Source organism: Musca autumnalis, unplaced genomic scaffold (genome assembly GCF_047663935.1).
Source record: "Musca autumnalis isolate F117 unplaced genomic scaffold, ASM4766393v1 scaffold_3, whole genome shotgun sequence".
In the NCBI taxonomy this organism is placed as follows: domain Eukaryota; kingdom Metazoa; phylum Arthropoda; class Insecta; order Diptera; family Muscidae; genus Musca; species Musca autumnalis.
In genome coordinates, this window is record NW_027411866.1 from 101,272,031 (window position 1) to 101,293,472 (window position 21,442).

At 40.2% G+C, this 21,442-nt stretch overlaps 1 protein-coding gene across 3 annotated transcripts; it reads left to right on the plus strand.

Moving 5' to 3' along the window:
- The first annotated feature begins 373 nt into the window (after nt 1-373).
- Nucleotides 374-20,698, plus strand: Hgsnat (Heparan-alpha-glucosaminide N-acetyltransferase). Of its 3 annotated transcripts, XM_073973216.1 has the most exons (12): nt 378-474; nt 633-795; nt 10,553-10,707; nt 10,829-10,983; nt 15,140-15,261; nt 15,389-15,554; nt 15,618-15,822; nt 17,207-17,371; nt 17,426-17,547; nt 17,617-17,786; nt 20,035-20,221; nt 20,289-20,698. In XM_073973216.1, the coding sequence occupies exons 3-12, from the start codon at nt 10,564-10,566 to the stop codon at nt 20,581-20,583; spliced, it is 1,731 nt and encodes a 576-aa protein (XP_073829317.1). In that variant the 5' UTR covers nt 378-474; nt 633-795; nt 10,553-10,563; the 3' UTR covers nt 20,584-20,698. The 3 variants fall into 3 exon arrangements, with proteins under 3 accessions (XP_073829318.1, XP_073829319.1, XP_073829317.1); XM_073973217.1 differs by having other exon boundaries at nt 374-681; XM_073973218.1 differs by having other exon boundaries at nt 374-650.
- The last annotated feature ends 744 nt before the right edge of the window (nt 20,699-21,442 follow it).

Here is a 21,442-nt window from a genome sequence, read left to right on the forward strand (position 1 = left end):
GAAATAGACCTTGATGACTGTCAGTTTTGTTGGTCAGTGTGTACTATGCTTAAATCATACTTACCACTCCCAACGAAATCACGAAATCCATCTTTCACAAAGTTCACATAAAACTATTAATATTCCACTCGTCACTTTCAATGAACACCCAACCACTGTGCCCATTTCACACACCGCCGATGCCCATCCGCGCCCTTTTTCGTGGCAATAAACCACCCATTTTCTCCAATAAACCACTCATTTACCTCTGTTAAAGCACAAACATTTTGGGAGCATGTCTAATAGACACTCTCTCTGATGGAATGCATTCCATGCATTGGAGCTCTCCCCTCATTCAATTCATTTCAAAAGAAAACAGCTCCAAAAAATCCAACCTCTCATTCGTTACTTGACCAACTGTTGTCGTTGTAGTCGTCGCGCGTAAACAGTAACAAATGTGCGAAATCTGATGGGACGGGCGGCGGTAGCTAAAAAGTGAAAATATTTTATACACCAACGTTTGTGAAACACACTTTTTAGATATTAAAATAAAAGCAATATAGTGTTTATAAAATAATTAAACTTAAAAACAATAACAAAATCGTTACTAATTTGTGTGTTTGGCACGAGTTTCTCGAATATTGTTTTTGCAGTTGAATAGAAATACAAATGTATGTGGAACCTGAAAGGAAATAAAAACAAGTACGCCCGTACGATTAAGATGATTATTTGAACAAACAGTGGCTCAAAGCATAACATTTGTTTAAATGAGAAATTAAATAACAATTTAATGTAAAACTTGACGAAAGACTATATGTAAGTAAATAATTTCAATTCACTTATAACCTCCGCCATAAACTATGTATTCTGAACTTATATGGAATAATTAATTTTCTTTCTTTTACGAAAGTACCAATGCCCACAATCTTAGGTAGAGGAACCACTGGGAACCAATGCCAAAATCCAGCCAATTTAGACCAACAAACCAAATGCCGGAAGTCCGATACATCTGAACAATTTCACTCCACCTCATATACGTGCTCTCCTAGCAAAAACCTTCCTGGTACCTGGTCTAAAATATGGCTCCGAGCTCTTTGCAAATTGTGACGCATCGAGCACACGCAAATTAAATATAGCTTATACATAACAGCATTCTACGATATGTTCATGGGATGTGCAGAACAGAACATGTGTCACCTTTCACTCGTTCTCTTCAAGGTGTTAACTTCAATGATTTTCTAAACATAAAAGCTTTATTGTTCCTACATAAGGTCATAGTCAAACAAAAACCCATTTACCTATTTAAAAGACTAAAATTCACCAGATCAAACAGATCAAACAGATGCAGGAAAATAGTCCCCTAATACGTTGAAGCGTGGTATTGATACCATACGTTTGTGGAATTCTCTGCCAAATCAAGTGCTGATAGACTCAACATATTCGTACAAAAAGTTTACATTGTTCTACTATAACTACAAAACAGTGAAAATCATTAGAAACGTGCAATAAAAAACATAAATCCTTGGGAAATTCGGAAGCCGAATTTTCGTACAGATTTTTGAACGATTTCGAAATAATGTCGTATGAAAATCGGAGGTACCTTCCGAATCTTCGTAAAGATTTCTTAACGATTTCGGAATAATGTCGTATGAATATTGAAGGAACATTTTTTTCCTTGACGTCTGGCATGCTTTATATTTAAAATATTTAAAAATGGTATATGCGAAGTTTATAACCAACTATTTTGTTTTTCGACAAAAAACTTAAATGAAACCACCGCTTGCAGTTAGAATATGCAAAAGGTGGTTGTTGTGCGAAGGGAAATTTGTTTCCGACATTTCGATGCGAATTCGGACAGAAGTCCGAAGGAAAACCTTGGTATATTCGAAGGGAAAATTACTTACGACATTTGCTCGAAACGAAATCCGAACGAATTCCCCTTCGAAAAATTGTTTACAAATCGGAACGAAATCTGAACGATTTTGCTTTCAACCATTTTATACAACTTTTGTTAAGATATCTTTACGATTTCGGATCCGTCTTCGGATGTAGCGTCCGAATTTCGTACCGATTTCGTTACGATGTCGGTACGATTGGTTTGCTGGGCAATTACTTCCAAATACCATTGTATGGAGGCTGTACCAAAACATTGATCTATGTCTACAATTTTTGTGGAAAAGTTTTTTAACAACTAGTAACTCCAAATTATCGCTAATTCGGTCTGAAAATATAGCTAAAAAACTTCAAAATACCTAAAATTGGGTGGTACCGTTATATGGGGACTAATACAAAACATGAGCCTATGTTTAAAATTAGATAGGGGTTTTGACCACTAATTGCCCTAAATACCAAATTATAGCTAATTTGGTTGGAAAACGTATTCCGTCAAAAAATTTAGAAAAAATCTTCAAAATACCTAAATTCTGGAGGTATCGTTACACGGGGGCTATTCCAAAACGTGGACCTAAGTCCACAAATTTTGTTGGAGAATTTTTGTTTGACTTCTACGAACCCAAAATGCCAAATTATAGCTAACTCGGTCTAAAATGTAACTAAAAACGTTATCTGGGGATATACCAGAACATGGACCCATGTCCAACATTTTTGGCAGATAAGTTCCTTCATCCCTGGGAACTACAAATGCCAAATTATAGCAAATTCCGTGTGAAAATGTAGCTGAAAACCTCAAACTACCGGAAATCGGACGGTACGGCTAAAACATGAACCTATGTTCACAATTTTTGGTATATAGGGTTTCTGACCACTAGGAACACTAAAAACCCTAATTATACATCTTTGTGTTTATTTCAGCTTTGGTCCATATTTTGTTGTATTCAAGTATTTGAATAACAACAAAATGTTTTACTGTGGATATGAAATTGATTAGTTGCGGGCGGAGGGTAGGGAATACTATAGTTTCAGTTGTCACCAAACAACTTCATCAGTTCTCTTTTCCGCCGACTCTGTATCGATAAACAGGTCAATAAGCCCATCCAGCAAATTAAACAAAATGAGAAATTTGCTATATGGCCCTAAAACTGATTACCCTACAATTTGAGTCGAACTAAAGAATTTCATATCCACCACTGTTTTTATGTCGTCTTTGCTTTGCAAAAGAATACGAACATAGGAGCAGCGTACGTAAAAATACTTTAAATAACATTTCCAATCGTTTCGTTTCGTATTTTCCATAGGAACAATACAAAACGAAACTTAACCCACGTTGGCCGAGCTCGCTGTTTAGTTTTGTTTTGTTTACATTCGTGAGTACGAACAAAACGAAAAGCGAAAAGTACTCAACTCCACAAGAGCAGATAGAAAACGGAATAATACTAAACACATGTGAATAAATCAAAAACGTTTGGTGGTTGATAAAATTCACTGTGGTATGCTGATGCTAACTTATAGGGTTGCTAAGCAATCACATGTGTGTGTGTGTCTGAGTGTGCCATTGACAATACGCACGGCAAACGTTTCCCAAAAATACTTGTCGTTTCGGTGGGGAATGAAACAACTCGGCAAAGCATAGCCGAAGTTACATTAGAGCAATCGTACAGTTTCCATCTTTTTACATTGAAAAGTTTGTGTTTTTGTGTTGGTTGTGAGAATGAAACGATACGGAGAAGCTGAAGAGTTTGTGGCTTTGTGTGATTGGTACGGGAATCGTTTTGTTTGTTTCCGTTCATTGCATAGGAGTGTTGCTTCAATAAGCGGGGGTAAAACAACGAGAAAGTTGTTGTTTTTGCATTACGCATTGATCAACAAGGCCGTGCTGATGTCTATTATTGTTGTTGGCGTTTTTTATTGTTGGACTGCAGAATTTTACATCTTTGTGTTTATTTCAGCTTTAGTCCATATTTTGTTGTATTCAAGTATTTGAATAACAACATAAAAACAGTGGTGGATATGAAATTCTTTAGTTCGACTCAAATTGTAGGGTAATCAGTTTTAGGGCCATATAGCAAATTTCTCATTTTGTTTAATTTGCTGGATGGGCTTATTGACCTGTTTATCGATACAGAGTCGGCGGAAAAGGGAACTGATGAAGTTGTTTGGTGACAACTGAAACTATAGTATTCCCTACCCTCCGCCCGCAACTAATCAATTTCATATCCACTGTAAAACATTTTGTTGTTATTCAAATACTTGAATACAACAAAATATGGACTAAAGCTGAAATAAACACAAAGATGTAAAATTCTGCAGTCCAACAATAAAAAACGCCAACTACCCTAATTATAGCTAATTCGGTCTGAATATTTAGCTAAAAACGTCAAAATATCTGAAATTGGGCGGTATGATAATATCGGGTCATGTTCAAAATTTTTGGTAGATAAGGTTCTGGACCACTAAAGGTCAAAGTACATAAGCTGCCTCGCCTGCTTGCCTTGCTTCTGATAAAAGAATAAAAGAGGCCGAGCCAATTTTCGAACTAGGTTGCCTTTTTTTATTCTTTTATCAGAAGCAAGGCAAGCAGGTAAGGCTTCGTATGAACCTAGGCCTTAAGAGCCTCAAATGTCATCGTCCGAATCTTAACTGGGCTAAAAACCCTAGTGTTTGCCTTGACAGCTTGAGTTCTTCTGCTACAATGGATGGTGGTGGTCCCCAAGCACCGCATTCAGCACTCAGTGGGAGTGCTATTCAAGTCTATCCGGCAGGCTCGTTGGTCTAGAGGTTCTCGTTTATACCGTTGGACCTCTCCCTCGTCAACTTATGAAGATGGTTCACTGGTGTCATGAGGAGGCACCCTGTTGAAGTTTTCAGCGCGGCATTCTGGCAGGTTTGAATATTCTTCCACTACGTAGCGCAAACATTTGCATACCACGCTGGCGCCGCATAGCTTATCACAGACCGGCCTATTGCTTTGTAAGATGTCAACAAGGTTTCTTTGTCAGCACAACAAGTGCTGCCGGCCAACGACTTGGGAACCTAGTTCCTACTTTTATCTCATCGCAAATAGCTGTGGCTTGCGCGAACGACATAAACATGCTACCGAACATGATATCGAACAATGTTTTGGGGTAGTGAGTGGTCGGACAGCATCAACCAATATTTGTGGTAGCCTCATTTCAACCGTTCCTCGAACTGAAGAACTCTGTCATCGACCATAGGACCCGACGCCAAGATCGTACAATTATCTACTTACTCGTACATTACGATCTCTATGACATCTGAAGGGTGTGCGATTTCAGAAAGGTAGAGGTTAAACAGTTCCGCAGATATCACCTAGGGGAACTCCATGTCTCAGTCCACGGGTTTTGGATTTCTTGTTTCTGAATTCCGCAAACGACTGGCGTCTGCATATACAGTTGATTTTCCATCGTTTCAGACACGGCTGGAGAGTGGTTTTCTCTATATCGTCAAACAGCTTGGCATAGTTGACGGGGTCGAAGGCCTTTGATAGGTCAAGTGCCACCATGACTGTTCGGGCGCACGGTCTATTCTGGTTTCCTGCTGATGTGTGTTGATATGGTGTGTAATGCTGTTGCAGTGTTGTGCATTTTCCTGAATCCATGTTGATGTTGGGTAACTGGAAAACTGCTTCTGCAGCTGCTTGGGAGCACCAACGTACACAGAAATTTATTTTGGGGGACCCACTAGACCAACTATGACTTTTTGGAAGCAAAATGTTCCAAAAGTGTATGACAATTTTTCATTTCGGGGGGTCCTGGGTCCCCATGCCTCCCCCCTGCGTACGTCCCTGCTTGGGAGGAGTAGTGTATCTAGAATCTTTGCTACTGGCGACAGGAGTGAAATCGGCTTGTACCATTCACCTCTGCTATCATCGTTGCCTGGCTTTATTAGCGGGACCACCCTGCCAACTTTCCAGGATTCTGATTGCTTAAGCATTACCATTCATATTCCGTGTGCCCCCAAAGCTTTGAATGATTTTGCGTTTCTGGTGACGTCTGCAACATCGCCCATCGCAAATTCTGCCATCCTTGGCCGGGAGAGCTCTTCTTATATGGCGTAGCATACTCCTCTTTGCCCTATCACTCTCTGGCTGCTCTATAAAATGTCGGTTAAAATAACACGCGTACCTCTTTGGGTCAGTTACTGTCACGCCGTTGAAGCTAACAGCCGATCTATCATCCTTCTTTCCGGGATTCGAAGTTATTAAACCGTTGCCCACAATTTACTTAAACATGTACGAATGTTGCATTGCTTCAGGTGGTCCATCCACATTTTCCGCGTATGTTCGCCTACTGGCCTGTTGACTTCAAAAGTAAGTTCTCTAACTATTGGGCATTCAGGGTTCGCACGACGAAGTTCATCACTCTCATTTTCCTTCGCCTCTGCTGGGAAATTTGGTCTGATTTGAGGTATTCGACTAGCAGGTATGCAGCGAGCGGCTGCTGAGGATCTGAGGGAATAGACAACTCTCTGAAGCGGTGATTGGTAAATTCTCTGAACCCATGCCAATCAGCTTTCTTGTGGTTCAGACCAAAAAATATGAAATAAAAAAATGTTGTGTAGCTTTATGTAAAGCTATTTTAAAGGGGTTTTAGTTGATTTTATATGAAATATTGATACAAAGTATATAATTTCAATTGAGAGAGTTTACAATATTTTAGATATAACTTTGAAATTTGGAACAGAGTATAATAAATTAGTCTTTGGATGTTTAGTATTGAAATTAACCATATCAGAACATGTTCAATATTGTCCCCATTTTCAAATTCCGCCTGGTATTTTTAAGATTTTAACCAAATTCTCCAACGCAATTGACGCAATAACTAAAAAATCTTTTAAATGAACATTACCCATATAGGTTTACGTGATAAAGTATCCCAGAATTTTTAACCACAGTAGCTCTTATTTGGCATTTTCGATTCTATTTGAAAGGGATATCCATATAACCCACATTAACTTCAGTCCCATTAAAAAAGTTTTGTCTTATTTTTGCCTTATTATGTTATCAATTGGACACATTTTTACCACGAGGACTGATTCTGACAAGAAGATCTATCTAAAAACCTGCAATTGTTATTTGTATACCATTAATTAATTTAAATCAATAACTCCAAAAACGAATAAATCGAATCCGCGAGTGCAGATTGGGCTTGTACCGAACTATTGTTAGAAAATAATATTCCTTTATGTCATAAAAACACCAAAACTTTACTATTTTACCAGAAGTGATAGAGTTCATGCAAGCCAACTAAAAAATTCAGAAAATTACATTTATGGTATGTTCCAGTACTGCAAGAATCTACTCATTTTTAGTAGCAAAAATGTGTAGATTCCTGAAGGTTCTGGAACAGGCATTTAGAAAAAAGAGAAAACATTTTAATCAGGAGTCGGGCGATACCAACTACGACTCATAGACTCCGAATTCTACTCGCAGTACTGTTTGAGACTACGAAATCCACATTCTGTCTCGGCAAAATTTTAGCTAAGTTCTGACAAAATAGGTTATGTCGAAAAACTCCATCAGTAGTGCGATTGTCTAACACATTTTTTGAGTTACCGACAAAAATCGGTAAAATTTAAACCCAAAATAATATATGAAAAGTTCAATAAAAATTGAAAACAGTTTTACTATCGGTATAACTTTACACTGCTTTTTATTCGTCGCTAACTTAACGAAAAAAACGGTAATTACCGAAATTATAAGTATTTTCAATATACCGACAATTGTCAGTAACTCAAAAATTGAGTTAGAGAATCGCTCTACTGATATCCCAATGGTTGTTGTTCCGCCTTATTTCTATCTTAATTGTACGATTAGATGTATATGAACTCGATGACATTTAAAACCTTCCAAGGACTATGACTTCTGTCGGCACAGCGGAGGTAAACTTATGAAAATTAATAACTTTTGTTCTCTCGAAAAGAAGTAAAAATATCAGTCGGGTTTGCCGACAGCCTGTGTAAGTTGAGACTTTTATCTATAGACAGATTGTCCTACAAATTGTGTAGTCAGGGAGTTTCAGAATTTCGTGGCTTTTTGGACGTATAAACTTTCCGACAAAAATATCGAAACATTTGGGTATAAAACTTCAAGACTGTGGGTGTTGCGACTAGATGCTTATGCTGAGCTCATAAGTTTGACTTCGATAAGAGCGCAAAAGTTTTGCACTTTTGTGGAGAATATACCTGAAAGAATGGTCCATTTTGGAAGTGGACCTAATTTTGGAAGTCATCCCTTTTGATAGTTATGGTGTCAAGTCGTTATTTTAGTTGATCATGGTAAGATTTAGAACTTTTGAAAAAAATCCCCCAGTGACCCCACCCCCCCCCCTGCGTACGTCCCTGATGGGCATTGAAGTCCCCTAGCGCCAGAGGGTTATTGCCCTTTAAAAGCAAACTAATAACAGGCATATAACGCAGGGCACAGCTATTCATCGGCGGTATGTATACATTAAGCAGCTCTACCTCGGCAGTACCATACTTTACTGCTAGCTACATACATTCCGTATATGGGCCACTAAAGTAAAGCGAGATAGATCTGTGCTGGACTGCCTGGTGTATTAGGAAGGCAAATCCTCCTCCTCCGCTTCTTCTTCGATTCTTCCGCAAAACGTTGCAAGCTGCAGGTGACGGTGGGCTTTGTTTCCCTGGATCGCTGCGACTATGTTGTTTTTCGACTCATAAAATCCACAATTTCGATGACCGTTGCAATAGAATTGCAGGAACGATGCGTTTCCCAGGCGTTGAACAGGCATTCTGAGATAAATTTCGGTCCCATGGTGAAAAATACACAAACACAATCCGGTGCATAGAACCAGTTTCCATGAATTTGCTCCTGAGATAACTCGTCTGTAGGTAGCACGCTACCAAATTGCGTATGTTTGGATAGATCGGCTTTGCCCGAGAATACAATGTCACGCAGACGATCTTAGATAAGCTGCCATAGATTGTCACTGATCTTCCCATCAGAATGTTACTCGAAGCTGATACGGGCTGTTACCCGTGAGAAGAGAACCGGAAGATACCATGTGGCTCAGTCTAGCTCGATTCATCTCGTTTAACTTAGCTTCCTTCAACTTTGAGGTTTGTCCTGTTTTGTGGTGAAAGGGTTTCTGATTGAAGAGGGTGCTGTGGTCGAAAGAGGTGAATTGGCCTTTGGGGGCTGTGTTGTTGTAACAGTTATTATTGTGCGTTTGTGTGTTTGTTCTTCTACTCAATCTGGCTCTGGATCTATCTCCAGTTCCAGGAAAGTGGCTGTTTCTATGGGATGTAACCACAGATCCACTGAAGTTAGATGAGTATGTTTGGTAGGGCAGTTGAAAAGGTGCAGTGTGTCGTGCGGGTCCATGCCGCATACTGGGCAGATGTTTTGCACGGTGCTATCGATACTTGCCCAATAGGAATTGAAGTGGCTGCAATATCCTGAGCGTAGTTGAGCCAAACCTACTCTGGTTTGTCGTGGCAGCTGACGCTCCTCAGCTGCGATAGATGGGGGGTGTACTCCGAGGACTTTATTCACACTATATTTGCTCATGGCCTTAGCAACTGCGTCTGTGTGAATGATATTCAGACCTATATTGATGGACCTCCCTCACTAGAGCATGAATATCCTTCCTGATATACCTGGGTGTGTCGGGCCTAGCCAGCAGATGGTGATTAGGATAGCTCTCACGGTAAAACCCGAACAAGTACTGCAACGAAAGCTCTTTTGTTGCTGTACTGGAAGAATCTTTGCCTCCTCATGTAGATGGTCCACTGAAGACTTGAGGAGGCTCCCTGTTGCTGTTCTCTGGGCGGCATTCTGACAAGTTTGAATCTCTTTCCAATGCGTATCAAGTAAATTCGGCACCAAACTGGCGCCGCATAGCTTACCACATACCGACCTATCGCGTTACATATGATCAACAAGGTTTCTTTATCTGCTGGCTAGGAACATGAGGAACTTGTTTCTGCATTTCAGTTTGTCGCAGATAGGTGAGGCATGCGCGACAAACTGAGGGCTATGGGAGTTGATGTTGACATTCCTCTCGAAATTATTGTCAAAGTTCCGCACTTATTCGGAACGTCTACAATCGATAAGACAAATACAAGAAAGGCCTATATTTTTGTCGGAAAATTCGCATTTCCTGAAAAAGATCTCAAAATTAAGAAATCCTTCTAAATATGTGCATAATATATGTGGCTTTGAGCCACTGTGCATACACATACTTGTTATTACTTATAAAAAAAAAAAAACAAAACAAATAAAAAATAACAACAACTAATCACAAGTTGGTCTTGTCGAATAAAAAAAACTTGATGAAGGTGCCTGCCGGTTTCATTGACCGATAAAAACTAGCTGAGGTTTAGAAAAATAAGTTGCACCAAAAAGTAAACAAAAACTTTCTTTGACAAATCCTTCATTGAAAACGGTTTAGTATTTATTAATTATAATTAATCTGCTTAAAGAAGTAATCCTCAGCAGACACAGTAGGAGTTTTGAAAATAGTTTTATTTTTTAAAATGGTCGGTTCTAGTTTCCTTAAGTTGTAATGAAAAAAGTTTTTTTTGCGAGATGATGAAGAAAAAAATCCCTTTTGCATTGTGTCGTTGCCACAAGTACACATCACCTAACTGACTTCCTAACGATTTTTTCCTAACTTCCCATCTCTCTTTCCAGAATTTCAAATAATGTCTCAATTTACCGAATATGTTGAACCCACTTGGCGTGGTTTGGATATGCGTAAATTAAAAGTTGATGAAGCTTATCTAATACCCAAAAACTTATATAATAAAGCAACGTATTTGTACACCCTTTCCGAAGAGTGTTTTACGGTAAGTCGATAATTGCCTGTTGGTGGTTATTTTTATTGACAATAAATACGCGCCAAGCATTTGCATGTCTGCAAATGACAAATAATTATTTTGAATTTTTATTTCTTCTTTTATTCTGCAGTGTCCCTACACAAAGGTGAAAGCTCTGCCACACCAACTGGCCAATGGCGATGATGATGGGAGATTTGTAGAAGTCACAACAACTTTAAATGTAGCACACGCTTTAAAATTCAAAATATTCGATAATGACGTGGGACGTTATGCTTTTAGCAATGAGTAAGTAATCGCAGGTGGATAATGAAGTGATTTTTTGCAAATTTACACGAAAGAACTGTAAAACTTTTAAAATTTATAAGGGAAAGGGAAATTTGTCGGCATGATTAACTGCTGGAAATAGAGTCCTGAATGGGTTTTGATAAATTTAAAAATCGTATCTGCCTAGTAGTAGGTTTATTCTTGTGCGCAACAAGGCGCACCTACAATCCCACGGCACCGAGTACTCTCGTACCGGATATACCCGGAACCACAGTGTATAATATATAATATAATTGTTCCACAAACATCCCAGAAGAGACAAGGGAGACTTCTCTCATATCAATGAGTGCACCCCGATTCATATTAGCTCAATGATATGGGACGTACTCTTTATCGCCGAGTCCGAACGGCGTGTCTTAAGACACCACTTGTAGAGAAGTTTTACATGGCTGAAATACTCAGGAAATGGCGCCAACATTACTGAGGGGTATTTTGCCATCGTTGAATATGTTTTGATGTTGGCTGGCCGGGGAATCGAACCCACGACCTTCAGCGTGCAAGGCGGGTATGCATACCATTGCACCACGGTGGCACCCACCCACGGTGTACATGTGTTTGAATTTGTTTCGTTTTTCTGTGTTGGTGTTGCTCCGGATTCTTTTGGTCCGTCCTGGGACGAAGGAAAACCCAGCTCGGGTTGCCACATCCGCATCTTCACCCATCTTCTAAGGGGTTGCTGAGGACTTGTCAAAGCAAGGGACTACGACAGCAACCGCATGCGCAGCATTTAACACCAGCCGTTGTTGTTCCAATCCCAGAAAATGCATCCTTTTTGTAATTTAATTGCAATGGACTTCGAGGTAAGATCGAGGAAATAGTGAACTTCATGAGTCGGAAGAAGATCAAGGTCGCGGCGGTGCAGGAAACCAAGATCAAGATTTGGCATTCGGCCCTCGGAAACGACCAGAGGGGTACAGCGTTGGCTGAGCAGATTGATAGCTCTACGTTTTGCTCGATCAATGAGGACGCCCCTACCAAAGAGTGTCACAGTTCCCCAGACATAAACATCGTGTCACCGGGCTTGACAAATGACGTTACGTGGCAACCCGTCATTTCCCTTGGATCGGACCATGTTCCCATAATTGTTTCTATAAGCAGACCACCCGATTTCATCACCTCTGAACGCCGCACATGTGTCAATCATAAAAAAGCTGATTGGTCAGGTTTCAGATAGTTCACTTAGTTCACTTTCACAGCAGAGGCGACGGAATTAGCAAATGAGCGTGATGAGCTTCGTCGAGCCAACGCCAGTAACCCCAGAGTCAGGGAGTTGACACTGGAAGTTAACAGTGGAAGTTAACAGCATAAGCGGAACAAGTGGTTAAATCATCTGAAGAGTTGCAACTTTGGTGCCGGTTTAAGTGAATTGTGGGCAACGGAAAAGTCACTCTCGAACCCCGGAAGGAGAGAAGATAGGTCCTCAGTCATGTTTGGCGACGTTAGGTTGACTGACCCCAAGAGGTGCGCACGCTAAATCATCCAAAGCGTTGGGACCTGATAGAATTTCCATGGTAATACTGAAACTGCTGGATGAGTCGGTAGTGGAGTATCTCACTAAAGTTCTCAACCTGTCGCGAAACAGTGAGTTCTCCAAGGTGGGGTGGTGTATTTCACCATCTTCTGACGGCCTTGAGATCGTAACGTATGCGGATGATTGTGTGATCTTGGCGTCAGATACCTTCGCCACTAAATCTACAGCCATTCCGTCCAGCACATGGACGGCAGAAGTGGAACAGAGTTGAAAGTCATGGTCGATGTTAGCAGAATTTCGACCAAAAACTATGCCAAAATTCTAGGGGTCACATTCGACAGCGTTTATGTCGTCCGCGCATGCCACAACTATCTGCGACAAACTGAGATGTAGGAACAAGGTCCCTAGGTCCCAAGCCGGCAGCACTTGGGGTGCAGATAAAGCAACTTCGTTGGTCACATGTAACGCGATAGGTCGGTCTGTGGTAAGCTAGGCGGCGCCAGTTTGGTTCCCGAATTTAGTTGATACGCATTGGAAAGAGATTCAAACTTGTCAGAATGTCGCCCTGAGAACAGTAACAGGGTGCCTCTTCAAGTCTAGTGGACCATCTACATGAGGAGGCTAAAATTCTTCCAGCACAATGATATGCTTTCGTTGCAGTACTTGGTCGGGTGTTACCGTGAGAGCCATCCCAATCACCATCTGCTTATCCGACACATCCAGGCATATCAGGAAGGATATTCATGGAGGCCAAACGTTACAAGAGAAAGCCCCTAGATCAACAGGCATATCAAACAGGTTTAAATAACATTCACACGGATGCAGTCGGTTATGCCATCTATCGTGTGAATGCGGTCCTCGGTGAACATCCCCCATCTATCGCAGATGAGAAACGTCAGCTTCCACGATGAACCAGAGTAATTTTGGCTCCACTACGCTAAGGAAGGTGCAGCTTTTGAATTCCTATGGGGCAAGGATCGCTGACACCATGCAAAACATCTGCCCAACATGCGGCACAGGCCCGCACGACACTCTGCACATTTTCAACTGGGCTGCCAAACCTACTTAAGTAACTACGTACAAACATAAAATAAAAACAATGTTACAACAACAACGTGATCTTGGAGCATTTTCTTTTTCTGATAGATTTTTTTTTTTTGAATTTTGCAATTTCCATCACACCAACAGTTTTCACCCTTTTTTATACCCTCAGCATTTATGCTAACGAGAGTACATGTATACACTTTCATACGGGCAAAATGTGCCTCATCGAAATAATGGTTTTAGACCCCAAGTATGTTTGCACGAAATCCGTTTCAGAAAATTTGGGTTTGATTTAGCCGTTCGAAAATGTTAGGAAAATTTGTGCGCCGATAACTTTTGAAGGAAGTAACCGTATTGGCCCATACTTTGCACATCATGGAATTTCCACCAGACTTAAATGAGGTTTTAATATGGACTCAATCGGCCCACAACTTCGGGTACCTTACACACAAAATTTCGTAAACTTTCAGTTTAGCACTTGCTCTCGAATCGCTTTGATATTTGTTGTAACAACTTGTATTCAATGCCCCCATACGACGGTACAAGTTCCATCAGTGGCAAGTACATACTTCCTGGGAAAATAGCCTGAAAGATGCAAAAAAAACGCTATGACACCGTGTGTAGTGGTTGGAGCGCAAGATAACTCTGGAACGGATCTGCTGACTCGGTGCAAAATTTGGCCTTCGTAAAATTTTGCCCAAACTTAGTTGAAGTTCGAAGATAAGCCATATCGGTCCACTCTTTCAGATACCTCCGCCACAAAAGTTCAAAAATGTTTGGAGAAATTGTGCGCATGATAGCTCTTGAAGCGAGTGACCGATTTGATCCATACTTTACACGTCCTAATATATCTACCAGATATAGATCAGGTTCGAATATGAACTATATTTATTCACTCCTTCGGGTACCTCCCATATGTTTACTCTAAGACCTGCTCTCAAATCACTTTGATTTCTGTTGTAGCAACTTGCATTCGCTGCATCCATTACTACGTAAAAGCCTTTTCAGGGGCAAGTCCATACTACTTGAGAAAACAGCCCGAAAGGCGTAAAAACACCTATGGCACTACATGTAGTGGGTGGAGAGCACGATAGCTCTTGAACTCTAGATCAACTGATTTGGTCCAAATTTTGGCCTTTGTCATATTTTCTCCAAAAATAGTTTCAGTTCGAACATGAACAATACCGATCCACAACTTCCACTATTTCTGGTATGCTTGATATCTGTTGAACGGGGTATCCAATTTGTCTATCGATTAATCTATTATGAGCAATCATCCCCCATCGGAGCTTCTGCCCGATCTGCAACTAAGGCTATACTCTACCACAACTACCACTTAAATCGTCTCACAATTAGGTACCTTTTGAGTAGGAGATTGTTCCCTTTAATGCCTCTGGTTCCGTGACTATTTCCCACATTTCATAATTGCCGAAATGCCTCCCTCAGGATCTGGGAGTATCTTCTTTTTCTAATATATTTCTTCAGTTTTGTAATTTCTATCACACCCACCGCCTTCACCAATTCTTTCATTTAGATTTATTTACATTGAAATTATCCATAACTACTCACATCGCCTCTCTACATCCTTTCCTCTCCTTACAGAACAGCTTTATGTGAATTCGAGCAAAGATACTTAAAGGAATTCGGTGTATACAACTTAACGGTGGATGTGGATGGTAGCTGCCAATGGGAGATCGATAAAGACGGTGTAAATGTCAATTACTGTAAGTTTGCAAACCTCAAAGGGGTTGGGGTGGGGGAGCAGTGCTAAAATTGGATTTATGACAATTAAGCGGTGGTCACTGAACCACTTTCGTGTTCACTGTTGTTTTTGTTCTTGTCTTCTTGTAGCTCTTATATCGGTATTTGTGTTGGTGGCATTGATATTAACGGTGCTAAAAATATCTTTATGTGCTTGGCGTTCATATCGTTACGAGGATGAAGTATTGGATAATGCACCTTCTCCAACACCCCCAGCAACGCGTAATCGCATGCGAAGTTTGGATGTATTTCGGGGGTGAGTTGATCCGGTAAAAAGATTTATTAAAACTGAGTGGAATTTTTTTCAATATCTTTTCAGAATGGCCATCGTTTTGATGATTTTCGTAAACAGTGGTGGCGGTGATTATTGGTGGATTGAACATGCCCCATGGAATGGTTTGCATTTAGCCGATGTGGTATTTCCATCATTTTTGTGGATTATGGGCGTTTGTATACCAATTTCGGTCAAGTCGCAGCTATCCAGGGGAACTACAAAAACACAAATTTGTTTGAGGATCCTTTGGGTGAGTACAAGAACATGTCAGAAAGGCTCTATAGAAGTACCCATTGTTTCAGAATGGGTCTACAGAAGCACCCTTTGTTTCAGAAAGGGTCTATAGAAGCAACCTTTTTTAAGAAAGGGTCTATAGAAGCACCCTTTTTTCAGAAAAGGTCTATAGAAGCAACCTTTGTTTCAGAAATGGCCTATAGAAGCACTCTTTGTTTCAGAGAAAGTCTATTGAAGCACTCCTTGTTTCAAAGATGGTCAACAGAAGCACTCATTGTTTCAAAGAGGGTCTACAGAAGCACTCTTTGTTTCAAAGAGGGTCTACAGAAGCACCGTTTGTTTCATAAAGGGTCTGTAGAAGATGCCATTATTTCAGAGAGGGTCTATAGAAGCACAATTTGTTTCAGAAAGGATCTACAGAAGCACCCTTTGTTTCAAAAAGGTTCCATAGAAACATCCTTTGTTTCATAAAGGGTCTATAGAAACACCCCTTGTTTCAGAAAGGGTCTATAGAAGCAACCTTTGTTTCAGAAATGGTCCATAGAAACACCCTTTGTTCCAGAAAGTGTCTATAGAAGCACTCTTTCTTTCAGAAAGGGTCTATATAAGCATCCTTTGTTTCTATAAGGGTCTATAGAAGCACCCTTTGTTTCAGAAAGGGTCTATAGAAGCAGCCTTTGTTTCAGAAAGGATCTATAGAAGCACCCTTTGTTTCAGAAAGGGTCTATAGAAGCAACCTTTGTTTCAGAGAGGGTCAATAGAATCACCCTTTGTTTCATAGAGGGTCTATAGAAGCACCGTTTGTTGCAGAAAGGGTCTATAGAAGCACCGTTTGTTTCAGAAAGGATCTATAGAAGTACCCCTTGTTACGGAAAGGGTCTATAGAAGCACCTTTTTTTTTGGTCGGGGAAAAACTCATCGAAGGACTCTGGCTACCTGGTTTATGGTTTCGCCAGGTGTGTGAGACTTTAACACGCTAAAATAACCCCTTTACTCTGATCCACCATCCCTGCGTACCGCCGTACAGGCATTTCGTCGCAGGGGGAATGTTCTATAGAACACTTCTATTTGTTTGTCTTCTTCGAATATCGTCTTGCCTCCGTAGTTCCAATATTATTGTCTTTACGTACTCACATACATACTCCCAATTGCTTAGAGACGTCATCATAATTTCGATTATGTTTTCCACACATATCTCACTACCAACTTGCCGCTCTAAATTTGTCCTCTCTTCACTGAATCGCAGGCACAGAAAGAAAACGTGGTATGGGTCTTCTACATGCTCCACGCAGCAGGGACAATCAGGGGAGCAGTCAAGTTGGATCTTGAAGATATCACAAGGCGAAACATTATACCCACAATATACCAACAATAAACTGTAACCCGGTTTTTAATTTTAGAGATCCATAAAACTGTTCGCCATTGGCCTCTGCTTGAACTCAATAAATGGACCAAATTTGGAAAATCTACGCATAATGGGTGTACTGCAACGTTTCGGTGTAGCCTATTTGGTTTGTGGTGTCTTACATACTCTACTGACGAAAAGGGATCGCATAGAGCCTCAGGTATGTATGTTGGATTTCTAGGGAAATTAAAAGTTTTAATTAATTATTTTATAGGTCTCCTGGAAACGTGCCTTATACGATATAATTACCTTCAGAGGTGAACTTTTAATTGCCTTAATTCTGGTTATTATATATTTGTCGATTATTTTTGGACTGAATGTACCCAATTGCCCCAAGTAGGTTCATAAAATAATTATATTCGATGGAATCCTTAATGTTCTTCCTTTTTCATACATATATTTCAGAGGTTATCTTGGTCCTGGAGGCAAACATTCCAATGCAGCATATCCCAATTGTATTGGTGGTGCCACCGGTTATATTGATCTTCAGGTTTTGGGCAATTCTCACATCTATCAACATCCCACTGCCAAATATATTTACGATTCGAAACCTTTTGACCCGGAGGGTCTTTTTGGTAAGTTGAAGGAAACTTCAAAAAATGTGAAATCTACAAACTTCGACTACACAGAAGAATCGGCAGAAGAAAATTCTAAAAAGCCTAAAAATAACAACACATTTTCATTTAGAAAATAGAAGAGACAATACAAATTATTTCCATGAAAGACGAATTTCAAAATGTCTCCATTCCATAAATGACCTACAAAAAGTTATCTTCCCATAGTACGCCTCAAAAGAAGAACTCCAAAATATTCTCTTCTCATAGAATACCTTCAAAATCACCTCCTCCGATAACAGATCTTCGAAAGGCTATTCCCCTAAAATGAACTTATAAAGGCCTTACATAGACAACTGGGTATGTTCTGACACACACTTCACCTCTCACATCACGCCTCAAACATTTTGTTCACCCCATTTACGCTTATTTTTCGAGTATTTTATGGACGGACTAGGGTGTGCTATTCTTTTTAAATACCCTAACGAATCTTAGCCACAAGAAATTTGCAAAAAATAAGAGTAAATGGAATGAACAAAGTGTTTGAAGCGTAAAGTGAGAGGTGAAGTGTGTGTCAGAACATATCCGAACATTTAAAACGACTGATTATCATGAATACAATTTCCATAGAAGAGCCAGTTTCTCTTTTTCGATAAAAGATCTCTCACCTTCTCTTTTCTTCGATAAAAGATCCCAAAGAATAACTTAGAAGGTCCCTTTCTCACAGAGGACCTTTAAGAAGTCTTCTATATACAGACGACCGTAAAATAGAACACCATTAAAAGGCATTCTTCCCATAGCCGCTACTTACTTATACTTATATGGATCATCGAGGGACCATCAAGGTATTTTCCTGTAGACAAAATCAAAATAATATGTCGCATTAGACCGCTTCCTGCCGAGGATGAACCAATGGATGATGTTGCGAATGCCATCAGGAATCTCCATGGTAATGATGAAACAGATGGGTGAGCCGGGAGTGGAGTTTCTCATTAAAGTTTTCAAGTTATCGATAGCCACCAACATCGTTCCCGAAGTCTGGAAAATAGGAATGGTGGTCCCGATTTCGCTTATGTCGCCCGTAGCAAAGCCCCTTGAGGCTTTAGTCCTCCCCAGCGTTAGAAATAGCTATACAGTCTCCGATCATCAGCATGGAGACGTGCGATAGAACGGTGATGTTGGCTCTTGCCTTGTCAAAAGCATTTGACACTGCCAAGTTTGAAACGTTGGGTAATCAATTATACGTGTGGACGCCAGTCATACGTGGAATTCAGGAACAAAAAGTCTAAGCCATGTAGATTGAAACAGGCAGTTTCCCAAGGTGGGGTGATATCTCCGGAACTTTTAAAATCTCTACATCTCCTGTATTCCGCCCCCTCCAGATCGCATTGATATCGTAACATATGCGGATAATTCTACGATATTGCCACCTTCCCTGATGTCATTTGCGAAAGGCTGAAATCCTGTTTGCTCGATCTTACCACCTTCTCTCACGCGAGGAATATGAAAATATCCGCCACTAAATTCTTTTCACCACATGGACTGCAGAGTTGAGCACTGAGTTGAGCAGAATTCCGACAACAAACAACCCCATGCATGCCACAGCTATCTGCGACAAGCTGAGATCTATGAACAAGGTCCTCAAGTCCCTAGCCGCCAGCGCTTGATGTGCAAATAAAGAAACCTTTTGACCACTTATGGCGCGACAGGTTTCCACAGCTACATTTCTATGTAGAACTGGAAATAGGCCTAGAGCCAGATTAAACAGAAAAACGAACTAACAAACAAATAATAATTATACTGTTACAACAACACCCTCTATAGACTCGCTAAACCTGACCCAAAACTTCCGCTTAGCTTTCTTGGTTTCACTCTTGTATTTATTAATTTTCATCTACTGGCTTTGTTATATAATTTTCTAGCTGTTTAGAGAGTGGTTGTTTGTTCCACAAAATTGGACTGAAGTCTTCATAGCAAGTCAGGAGAGTACTGATTAGGGAATCCACAGCTTTCTCGACTTCCTCAACCGGCAGTGAACTATTGTTTACACACAATTCTGAAGCCGCCACGCTTTGAATTTCCTGGGATTTCCATGCAGAATCTGCTTGACTCCAAGTATAGAGATTGAGAAGAGTATCATCCTGTAATCCGAAAAGAAACACTTTTCAGATGCCCTGTAAACTATTTCCTATGGCTTTAAAACCTGATTTTTAAACTATGAACTTGTAATGAAACCCTTATCTTAACCTTTCTTTTGGTTGATTTTTAGGTTGTTTGCTGACCATTGTCCAAGTCCTCTTTGGGGCCTTAACAGGTGTCATAATTCTGCTATACACCGATTGGAGAGGACGCATAACACGTTGGTTGCTATGGTCTATGTTTCTAACCATTCTTACGGCAATCTTAAGTGAATTTTCTAAAGAATCTGGAATAATACCAATTAATAAAAACTTATGGTAAGCAAAAAACTAAAATCACATTTTCCCGATATTTTTTACTACTCTCTGTTTCTCCTAATTGTAGGTCCTTATCATTCGTTTGTGTTACCACCGCGCTGGCTTTTACCCTGTTGAGTTTGTTGTACTACATTATAGATGTACGTCATTGGTGGACGGGATATCCATTTGAAGCGTGCGGCATGAATGCCATTATTATGTATGTCGGCCATACAGTTATGCATAAAATGTTACCCTGGCATTGGCGCATCGGTGCCATGAATACTCATTTCCTATTGCTATTGGAAGCGGTTTGGAATACACTGTTGTGGATTGGTATAGCCTTATATTTAGATTATAAGGAATTTTATTATAGTTTGTAATATGTATGTATGTATATACATTTTGTTACATACATATATGTATGTATGTTTATTATATGCAATATTTTCTCATTTATAAGAAATAAATTTTTACCACAATTTTTGAAGAAACAAATGTCTTTTTTTGCAATAATGGATCAACCTACCGCAGTGATCAGGGTTATATTTGTAGAGTTTTCTAGGCTACATTTCCGGGTGTATTAGCGATATACATAAAGGAGTGGAGGAGGAGTTAGTCAACTTAATTATTGCAAAACTCAAAAATTTTTTCTGCAACGTGGCAAATCCTTACATTTGATAAACCTCCTGCTAGGTGCATCTTTCCGGGTGGAGGATGGAAAGGGGGTCTCTGCTAAGTGTGGGATCGGAACTGACCTAGGGACCTGGCTCCGTAAATCGTGGAAACCGTGGACTAAAAACGGATCGGAGTAGTTCCTTTAAATAATTAACTAAGATGGGTAGGAAAAACAAGAGGAATAAAGTTACGGTGTAGGGAGTTAATAACCCAGTACCGCAAGCGTTGGTGAGGCCACAAGCCATGTGTCGTCGAGATAAAGTGATTGTGATTCGGCTGTTTTAGGTGTGGATGCCTTGGCACCTACAACTGTACCTGTTGCAAGTACATCAAGTTTAACCCCTAAAAAAGATGATGACCCGGCAAAAGGGGGTCTCTGCTATGTGTGGGATCGGAACTGACCTAGGGACCTGGCTCCGTAAATCGTGGAAACCGTGGAAACCGTGGACTAAAAATGGATCGGAGTAGTTCCTTTAAATAATTAACTAAGGTGGGTAGGAAAAACAAGAGGAATAAAGGTATGGTGTAGGGAGTTAATAAGCCAGTACCGCAAGTGTTGGTGAG